The 10,431-nt window shown below is 36.6% G+C and overlaps 3 protein-coding genes across 3 annotated transcripts; 1 reads left to right on the forward strand and 2 right to left on the reverse strand.

Annotated features, from left to right (window-relative positions):
* Positions 1-1,748: 1,748 nt before the first annotated feature.
* On the forward strand, positions 1,749-2,994 carry LOC132038652 (uncharacterized). Its single transcript, XM_059429338.1, has 3 exons — positions 1,749-2,006; positions 2,140-2,346; positions 2,437-2,994. The coding sequence occupies exons 1-3, from the start codon at positions 1,749-1,751 to the stop codon at positions 2,740-2,742; spliced, it is 771 nt and encodes a 256-aa protein (XP_059285321.1). The 3' UTR covers positions 2,743-2,994.
* Positions 2,995-5,134: 2,140 nt separating this feature from the next.
* Positions 5,135-7,299, reverse strand: LOC132038662 (H/ACA ribonucleoprotein complex subunit 4). The gene has a single exon (XM_059429349.1). It carries the CDS (start codon positions 7,155-7,157, stop codon positions 5,364-5,366), a length of 1,794 nt encoding a protein of 597 aa, XP_059285332.1. The 5' UTR covers positions 7,158-7,299; the 3' UTR covers positions 5,135-5,363.
* Positions 7,300-8,834: 1,535 nt separating this feature from the next.
* Positions 8,835-10,431, reverse strand: LOC132048086 (acyltransferase Pun1-like). Its single transcript, XM_059439022.1, has one exon. It carries the CDS (start codon positions 10,363-10,365, stop codon positions 9,046-9,048), a length of 1,320 nt encoding a protein of 439 aa, XP_059295005.1. The 5' UTR covers positions 10,366-10,431; the 3' UTR covers positions 8,835-9,045.

The following is a 10,431-nucleotide window of genomic DNA, read 5'->3' on the forward strand; positions in this document are numbered from 1 at the left end:
AATCACTGTCAGAACTGATATGGTTGTTATTTTAAACAAATATCTCTGAAATAATTGTCCACATAATTAGTTGTGGAAGGTATCAGATTTTGCCCCTTGGTATTTTGGAAAAACCAAGAAGGGGCAGAACAGGGGTTAAATAATTATGGTATTTATAATCTGAAGGAACATATTTAAGGATTAATTCTTCCTAAACTTCTACTAAATTGATTGCTGGATTTTCAGGTCAGAAAAAAACTATTCATAAGCTTATCTTCTGGCATTTATTTCCAGAGGAATGTGTAATGTTATGCGAAAACTAGGGTTATATTGTAGTTTGCAGTTTCATGGATTCTATGCATAAGCCATAAGGTTAACATTTGGATCTTGGGTCAACCTATAATTGATATATTGGTTCCTTCTGCTCGTACAATGTCCGTGTGAACTGTGATTGTGAACTCATGAATTTGAGGTTGCAAACATCCTGGATTAGTGCACTGGGCTGCCCTTAAACATCCTAGATTACTCAATTTTCCTGCCCTTTTAGGAGATGTTCTTGTGTTCTTATGTGTGTATACATATGAAAGTGTTCAGTCCGATATTAACTGGATTCAGGTATGGCTATGTTTTTGTACGGGTGTCAGTAAACATCCATTAGCCAGTCTAAGTGAGCAATTTTTTAGTGTATTTAAAGGATTTTGAAGGACTAATACCAATTTTTCAATCTAGCTATGTCAAGGACTGAAAAGGCCATGTAACATAGCTTAATTTGAAGTTATATATAAAGTTTAGCATTGAGACCATGCCTTATATATGGTAGATTTCTCCACCATCCTATTAAGTGGCTTGAAATATGTTTTTGTCCCCTTGGTTCTGTTAAAGATGGTTGTTATGATAAGGTTACAGGAACCGTCCATCATACATGCAGAATTAAGATGATAGCTTAACCACCAATAAAAAAAAAAAATGCAGGATTGATGTGGCTAGTGGTGTCATTCTAAACACTTTTTTTAAAAGGCCTCTTAACACTTATAGGATGTTTCTCTCCTTCAGGTATTAGTTAGGTTTACTTCGCTGAGCTGTAGGCACCAGCTCGTAAAAGAATTTGTCATATCAAGTTGCGTGGAGTAGAACCCACCTCTTAATATTAAACACAAGGTATTGTATCATTTCTTAAGCAAGTGATATCAGTTATCTTGTTCTCCGGATCCAGTTACAATGCTCCTTTATATTTGTACCTTGAAGAGTTTCTGGTTTCATACGTTGTACTTGACATGACCTTATACTTTGATATTTGATGAGTGATCTCAGTTTCACACTGAATTTTCCCCTCAGAAGATGGAATTAGTAATCTGCTTAGAGAATTTTAGAATTGCATCCCTTGTGATTACAATTTTTGAGCATGTGAACATGAGAATATCTTAACAGCAGAAGTTTCTTCTTGCTCATGAAATTCATTTGAGAAATAACTGGTGTCTATTGATGTTTATTTGGGATAATGAAACCCCCTTTTGTGGATTCCTTTACTTCTAGTTTTACTGTCGTGTTTGAGGACTACCTAAAGTCAACTTGTGTCCTGGTAAGATTACTTCCGGAAATGGATACATATTTGGGAATACCATAGTTAAAAAGTGTCAATGGTTGGTACTCTTTATCTGATAAATGCTTGTCACTGAATTAGTGATGTGTATGACATAATTGCCGAAAATTCCAATGCAGGACTGTGAAATAGTAAGCACAGGGTAGAGTTTGCTGTACAATCATTTACAATGTCTATTTTAATGAAGTTACGCTGCATCACACTTGATGTTACTGGTACACTCATTGCTTACAAAGGAGAGCTGGGTGACTATTATTGCATGGCAGCCAAAGCTGCTGGACAGCAATGTCCTGACTATAAGCGAGTTCATGAGGGTTTTAAACTAGCATATACAGAAATGGCAAAGAAGCATCCATGTTTTGGATTTCATGAAAAGATTCCTAACATTGTGTGGTGGAAGACTTGTGTCAGAGATTCCTTTGTTCAGGTATTGTGCATGACATTATCTTGGCATATTTGCTTGTCAGTACTTTTATAGGTAATCTCAGAAGCCATTTGTTCAATTTATAGAACAATTATTTTGTCTCTCTACTTATATTAAATATCCTTTCTTTTGACAGGCAGGTTATGAATATGATGAGGAGACATTTGAGAAGATATTTAGACGCATATATGCTACTTTTGGTTCTTCTGCACCTTATAGCATATTTCCTGATGCTAAACCGTTCCTCCGATGGCTCCGTGAGAGCGGCGTTACGGTTGGTCTGGTCAGCAATGCTGAGTATCGGTATCAGGATGTAATTCTTCCTGCATTAGGCTTGAATCAGGTAGATACACATGGTTCTCATTTCTATTTTCTCCAATACTGAAAATCATGTAGTAGTTGTGAACCCCTTTTTGTGTGACACTAAAATCAGGGATCTGAGTGGGACTTTGGTGTATTCTCCGGTCTTGAAGGTGTTGAAAAACCAGATCCAAGGATATATGAGATTGCCTTGAAGAGAGCAGGAAATGTAGCACCTGAAGAAGTATTGCACATTGGAGATAGCTTCAGGAAAGACTACTTTCCCGCGAGAAGTGTTGGGATGCATGCTTTATTGTTGGACAGGTTCAAGACTGCTGATGCTGTCAATTGGAAGAAAGATGGTGCCACTGTGCTACCCGACTTGACCGCTACCAAAGACTGGCTTACCTCTGAGGAACTGAAATGCAGTGACATGTGAAGCTTTGTATGAGTTCTATGATTATTTTCTTGTCTTTAATAGTAGATTTGTATTACAAGAATGCGAAAATGAGTATGAGATGTATGAATGTGATGGTGATGGATTTGGTTTAACATGCCACATGTTGTGTTAAATCGTCCGTCTTTCTTCTTTCTTTGTGGCAAGCATTGCTACTCCACGAAAGCAATGCTAGCTTTGTTGTGGATGCAATTGAAATTTTAAGAAATGAGGTAAATTGCATATTTGCCACCACATGTGCCTCCCTTCCTTTATTACCACAGGTGATGAACTCGCTTTAGCTATTAAAGGTCTTAAGGGGTTTTTGCTACTGCATAGGAGTCCCAGTCTTGATTAGTCATACCCTAAATTACATTTGTCTAGGGCTAATGCTGCAATCCTCACAGCAGTATGCATTTCGTGTTGCCTTTGCGACAATGTAAATTAGTCATTTTGGGTAAAGTTTAAAGTCAATTAGCTCGAATTTTAGACCTACTGATAAAAGCTATTTGGATAAAAGCTATTTGTCTTTATATACTTGCATTAGCACCCTCAATTTCAGTTCATATAGTTGTCAATAATCCTAGCCCTTCATGTGTGTCCCCATCCTCTTGTCTCGCTCCTAATACGACGGTTGAGGGAATGAGTTATTGTTACCTTATATTAGTTGGTCATTGGCAATTCTCATCTCATTAGCTAGTTTTTGCAGTTAAGTTAGGTCCAATATCTGTTTTCTTTACATTTAGCTAATAATGTAAAACAGTCAAATTTTTGTAAGCAGTCTTCACCGTTTATGCTTTTCCTCTTGTTTGAACACATCCAGAATAGCAGTTCGTAGTGGAATATAGAAACAGTTGCCACTCTTCCAGACTGAGTGATAGTTTTCTTTCTGTTTCTTGGTTTGCTTTACACACAACAAAGGTCTTTGAATTATCTCGTCTTAAGTTTGCAACGCGCTTTCATTTAAGTTAGCACTGGCCTTTAACACGGGCATACGATACAAGCACATCAGAACTTGGGAACATGTGATCGCTTTCTTAAGGTGACATGATATATTATTTCTCTTAAAGTCACAAGTTCTTTTAGTAAGATAAATAGTGGATTTAGAAAATAAAGCTTAGAAGGTGTAGTCTCTAACTACCCTCACAACTCTCTCTGTTTATTGAGGCTTGCATAATGCATGAGCATCCATTACCGAATAAAACAATCTTTTCCGATAATCTCTTAAGTCAAAATTGGAGCAAAATTCTACGAGAACATTTATCCACATATTACAAAGTGACTATCAAAAACTTCTCTTCAACTTTTTCTTGAGAAGTCAAGAATTTCTATGAATTAAACACAAAACCAGTGGTGAAAAATAGAGAAAATAAAGCAAGTGGTCCCTTAGCTTTAGAGAGGGATAAGTCACGTGCTTCAGATATCACTTGGAACGAACAAAGTCCTTCTACTTCACAAAAACTGACGCACTTTTTGGTCCAACCCAGCTTTCATGTTGAATAGCGTGACTATGCTCCTCGTAGAAACAGACTGAAAAGCGCCATTATCTTTCTGCCAAAATATGGACTAGAAGTTTGACAGAACAAGAACGCCTAGTTTCTTCTCTTTGCTTTTGCCAACCACATACACTCTTAAAACTCAGGCAACTTCCTCGTTCAATCTCTGTTTTACATGGCCAGTCACATAGAACATTGAGATTTCACCAACAGTGTTTTCACATTATAAAAAACTCTTAAGGAACACTTTGTATATGAATAATATTAGAAGGACAAGAATAATTCTACTCATCAAGGCCTCATGAAAATTATACCAAAAGTTGCATATAAGACAACCGTATCAGCTGTGACTATCAAAGAGCAAACTTAGTTCTAATGCTGATGATAAAAAGAATTATGCAACATAACTCTCAGATTTACAAGACTTGACTGAAGTTGAAATCCTGAATTAACCATATTTTTTATGAGAAATGGAACAGCAAACCCAACCACAGAAAGGAAAATTGAAACCACCATACAGGCCATAACTTAACCAATGAACATTGCCCATACAGATAAATCTAATATATCATCACCAATATCTGTTTTCCTTGTCAAAATATTCAAATCTTGATCCAAAACTATTGAGTATTATGCCAAACACTCACACATTTTGAAATTTAAAGTATATTGATTCAATAAAGGATAATAGTTTAACACTCAAACAGCCCTTCTGAGATAGAAGTGCTAAACAGAGGCCAAAATCATTCTACCACCTTGAAAACATCCTGCTCCTAGAACTATATATTTTACTTGCACATCAGACAGCTTCAAACAAACGCAGTCAAGCTGCTGAATAGTTGTGATTCAGCTATTGACATCTACAGAGCAATGAAATACAAAAGCAGATCATAAGAATCTATAGATAACATCTCAAAAGTTAAGATTGAAAAAAGCCTTGTGGATTGCAATACTCAAGTCTTAACAAATAAAAAGATAAAACTAATAAACTAATAAGCACGTCTATGATCAGGAACTCCAGCTGAAACAAACTCCTGCCAAAACAAGTAAATAAATGGCAAAATTTTGCACAACTACACGACATGCATTTTAACATACATAGGAGGATGGGGGCCAAGACCTTCACATCTACTCCTCTTGTGCGTCTTTATTCTTCTTTTTCTTCTTCTCCTTTTTCTTGCTGCTTTTACTTCCTTCATCACCACTTCCAACAGCAACATCACCATTCTCTGATTCTTTATCTTTCTTCTTCTTCTTTTTCTTTTTCTCAGACTTATCCTCATCTGACAATGCAGCATCAGTACTCTCTTTGTCCTTCTTTTTCTTTTCCTTTTTCACCGACTCTACATCAGGGGTTGCAGCTTCATCAGCTTCTTTCTTCTTTTTCTTCTTCTTTTCTTTCTTCTCTTCAGTTCCCAGCGCTTCCTCGACTATCTCTACCTTTGGTTTCTTCAAAGCACTGGGTACAGGGGATACATCCATGTCATCCAATTTTCGCTTGTTACCCTCCTCCTCCTCATCTTCCTTATGTTTCTTCTTCTTTTTCTTCTCAACCTCACCATCAGCGGCCACTGCATCAGATTCGGGTTTCACACTAGCAGCAGCAAGACCAGCAACCACAGCGTCCCCACCTGTGGGTAAAACAACATTTCTCATCCACTCAGACGGAGTTTTCTCATTTGGCTTCCCATGTTTATCCAACTTCCCTTCAGCAACCAACTTCTTCTTCATTGAAGCCCTTGGCCCTAAACCCCATTTCCTAGGATAAGTATCCCTATCCATCACAACTCTCTTAATCTTCGCAACCACACCATGATCACAAGTAGCCATAACAGCAGTAGTCATTTCCGCAATCCCCAACGCGATAGCCTCCCCTTTAGTAGTCATCAGCACAACCTCCTCTCCAACCTCAACATCATTCTCAAACCTCAAAAGCCCGGGAATCATCAACTTGGCACCGTAACAAATAGCATTAACCGCGGAATCCTTAACGACCAACCTCTTATAACTAGTCAAAACAACCTCCAACGGCATAATCACCCTCCTCAAATAAGTCTCATCCCTATAGTTATCATACATCCATTGTGCATCCATCACATCATGCATAGTAACCATATTATTCTTCTCACCCAAAATCCCAGACCTAACCCTCCTCAACTCCTGCATATGTCCACCGACACCCAACAACAAACCAAGATGAACGCATAGCGTCCTAACATAAGTCCCCGCCTCACATGATATCCAAAAAACAACCAAATGCCTATCAGCATCATACTCAAGCAACTTACTCTCATAAATTGTCCTAATCCTAAGTTGTCTTTTGACAGCAGAAATCAAAGGTGGTCTTTGAAAAACAGCACCAGTCAGTGCTTCAAGTGCTCTAGCAACCTTAGCAACATCAGGTACATCAGAATGCAACCTAGCAACACAAACATATTCTTTACCAGCACCCTGTTGGGATTTAACCAAACGGGTAGCTCTATCAATACAAACAATCAAATTACCAGTAACTTTAGGATCCAAAGTACCACTATGACCCGTTTTTTCAACCCGAAGTATCCTTTTAATCCAAGCAACAACTTCATGTGATGATGGGTTAGCAGGTTTATCAAGATTAAGAATACCATACCTTATATATTCAGCAAGTGGTCGTTTCAATGGTGAAAAACCAGATGGGAGTGGAGTGTAATGACCTGTACGAACATTGAGACGATCATAGTTTTTCAAGAGAATAGGCCACTGTGAAGTGTCAATGGTGGGTGTGTAGCTTTGGGGTTTAATGAGATAATCACCCAAATCATCAGTGTTATCTTCTTTCTTGGTTGGGGTGGAAAGTGTTGTTTGGGTTTCCAAGTCGTCATTTTTGGTTGATTTGGATTTCTTTTTCTTCTTCTCTGAGCGAGAGAGCTCAACGTCAGTCATGGTTGCTTTGGGGAGGGAGGGGGAAGTGAATAGGGTTTAAGGTTGCTCTGTCTAGGGTTTTAACAGAAATGAGAATAGTATTTATATAGATAGATAGGGTGGTGTGATGGAAGCTACAAGAATATAGTAACAGGGTTTAGGGTTTTTGGGATATTTGGTTTGGTGGTGAAATGTGAGTGGTGTAGAGGAATTAATTGGGCCTATTTGGATTTAGCTAATGGGCCGATATTATGGGCCGGAAACACAATTGGTTCAATTACATTTCATAATCTGCAAAGCCTCTTTAATTTGTTTTATGAAATTTTTACATGGTGTAACTAACATATAAGAAGAGGTATTGATGTATAATAATTACACTTTAATTATATTACAAATCATAGCTATAAGGTATTTGTATTTACAGCTCGTAGCTATAAGGTTTATGTATTTGGTTGACTGTAATTTTTGGCAAACTAGATGTATTTGACTGTATATGTTGTTTAACTGATATATATTCATATGAATTTGGCTGACTGTATTTTTTGGCAAACTAAATGTATTTAGCTATATGTATCATTTTTCATATGCACACACACACACACACACACACATATAAGAATTTGTTTACAAAGTATATATATATATGATCTATATACATATGTTTTTGGTCACATATTTTGATTTTGTATTTGAATACACCCAAATACAAGAGAAATAGGTAAAACATAGCTACGAATTGTAATTACAAAAATAGTAGCTACGGTTGGTTAGAAGCCTAGAAATTATAATTGTTCAGATAAGTTACCCTTGTTTTATATCCCTTAAAACCAAATTGCAGCTATCGATTCTATATTCTATGGTGTAGGAATGTGGATTCTATCAAATACTCATGTTGTCACAATTTATGTGACACTTTTCGTTTCTCATAGATGCAAACAATGCGAAACCAATATTTATAAATGCATTTTATTGATATTGACATGAGAAGAATCGCAACTTATAGTACTTATCATATTATTTTTGAATATCTAAATTTTAATTTTAGAATATTGAGTGATCTAAAGCAATTTGACTTCAAAGATTAGTCAACTTAACTTTTGAAAAATGAAAAGTGCCATATAAATTGGGATGAAGGGAGTAGTACATATTTTCTATGAATACTCTATTTCGGGTATTCGAAGAATCATTTTATATAGGAAAATCTCATCGTGTTTTTATCAATATGAAATAGTTTTTTATTTTTTATTTTTTTATTTTATTGAATTGCTTCTCAATATGAAAGGGTTTTTTTTTTTTTTTTTTTAATTGAATTGCTTCTCCAGGAATAAAATCTTCTTCGTCCTCCCATGGGACTTTATTTTGTATTTACCTTTAGTAGTGGAAAGCTAGGAGCTCGGGAATGAGGAAATAGGGAAGGAGAAATGTTGATGAAAACATAATCTGCATCTCTTAAAAAATGTGGATTTAAAATCTTGAAAAAAAATAAGATATTACGTGTTGTAACAGGTAAAGATGAGCTGATAATGTAAAAATTGTTTACACTTACAATGTATAGTACTTAAACTCTTGCGTAATTTGCTATCGATCGGTCCTTCAAAGGGCTATTTGATTCTAAGTGTTGCATTCACTAAATTTAAGGGAATTTTAAAAGTAATATTTATTTTTTATTGGATAGCTAGGGGCTTTCTGGTTGGTGAGAACAATGCATTAACACATAACTTGAATTCCTTTATTACAATAATTAGAGGAATTGGAAAAACAAAGAAGAGAAAAGAAACCAAAGAAAGAAAGGAAGAGTAACGTAGAATTACAAGTGGTTTTAAATTTGAAATTAACAATACTAATAATAGAACTTGGAAGGCCTTGTTGACGAACAAATATGTGAGGCTTCAACATTTCAAGCACTCCTTTAGAAACTTGAAATTGGAGAAGCAAATTCCAGTAGCTCTTCATCAAATTCAAATGCCAACATGTGTTGTTCTTCTAAAGTCACCATAGCTTCAACACCATCCACACTTTGATCAGCACTCAATATGAAGAAATTCTTGAATGGACCCATTGGTGCACACACTCTTTCTGGCTTCCCCCATCCAAAATCTATGCTATAACCAGAAAACTTGCACATATTGCTGCAGAAATAAGTGTCAAATTCATCGATCGCGTATGGTGATTCCATGGTTTCATGTAATTTCAAGATCAATGCATTGTGTTCAACAGGGTCTTTCTTGAAAGCTAGCTCGAATTCCTTCCTAAATTCCCGAACCAATTTAGGTAATTTCATCTCCTCATAGTTACTCGCTGATGTGAAAGTAATATTGAGGAGATTTCCTATAATGTTTCGCGATAAAGGGGGAGTTGTCATAGGGCGTATATCGACATAATTCACCAACTTAGATGGCCTGAATGAAGTGTTATTGATCTTTGATGCAGCCTTTGTAGCACATTTGAATAGAAGTGCATTCACAACTTCTCCACGTGTCGGATTTTTGACCCCTGCTTCTGCTGCTATTTTTGCTCTAAGGCCCTGTAATTTTGAAGCAGAGAAATGGAACTTTTTGTGTACACATTTCTCTAGCTTGGAATCAATTAATGGTGCAGTCAAAGGTCCATTGGGGGTTGGAAAAAAGGTGTCACCAATGAAATGGGGACGAGGGATTCGATTTGGATTTCGAGTAACCTTAGCCCAGTCATAGAAAAAACTTGCCACAGAGCCTCCATCACCAACTTTGTGTGACAGGCACACGCTGATTGCTATTCCTCCACAATCAAAACGGCTTAATTGAGCCACGAGTAGGCTTCCATCGAACGAATTCTTCCAAGGTAAATCTTTCATAAATATGTTCCCTTCTGCATAGTCATGAGGGTTGTTCAACATTTCGGACATGGGACACTTTATTCGAACGTTAAAGAACTCGATTCCCCTGTCATTACATTCGATCGTGGCACTGTCTCTCATGCTTCCAGCATAGGGATAATAAGCTGATAGAGTTGTTGCTAATGAATTTTGTAGTTTATGAGCTACTTGATCAAGATCATGGATGCTTGAAATGTTATTAACGTCTTGTAGGGGCTTAGAGTAGAAAAAAACTAGAGGAATGTACAAGTGACTCAAGGATTGGTCGATAAATGAGAGCTTGTGATATTTAAGTGGAGCAGGGGTAGGAAAGGAAGGTTTGACGATGAGTTTTTCAGTAATTGATGAAACAAGTTGTGATGGAGCTATAGCCATGATTATTTTTTCAATATGAATATGGGCTTGGATGTATTGCCATACTCCATATATATATATATATAT

Source organism: Lycium ferocissimum, chromosome 2, assembly GCF_029784015.1.
Source record: "Lycium ferocissimum isolate CSIRO_LF1 chromosome 2, AGI_CSIRO_Lferr_CH_V1, whole genome shotgun sequence".
Lineage (NCBI taxonomy): Eukaryota > Viridiplantae > Streptophyta > Magnoliopsida > Solanales > Solanaceae > Lycium > Lycium ferocissimum.

Coding starts and splice junctions, on each gene's coding strand:
- LOC132038652 (XM_059429338.1), top strand. CDS start 1,749: ATGTCTATTTTAATGAAGTTACGCTGCATCACACTTGATGTTACTGGT. Junction 2,007..2,139: donor TCAGAGATTCCTTTGTTCAG/GTATTGTGCATG, acceptor TTCTTTTGACAG/GCAGGTTATGAATATGATGA. Junction 2,347..2,436: donor CTGCATTAGGCTTGAATCAG/GTAGATACACAT, acceptor CACTAAAATCAG/GGATCTGAGTGGGACTTTGG.
- LOC132038662 (XM_059429349.1), bottom strand. CDS start 7,157: ATGACTGACGTTGAGCTCTCTCGCTCAGAGAAGAAGAAAAAGAAATCC.
- LOC132048086 (XM_059439022.1), bottom strand. CDS start 10,365: ATGGCTATAGCTCCATCACAACTTGTTTCATCAATTACTGAAAAACTC.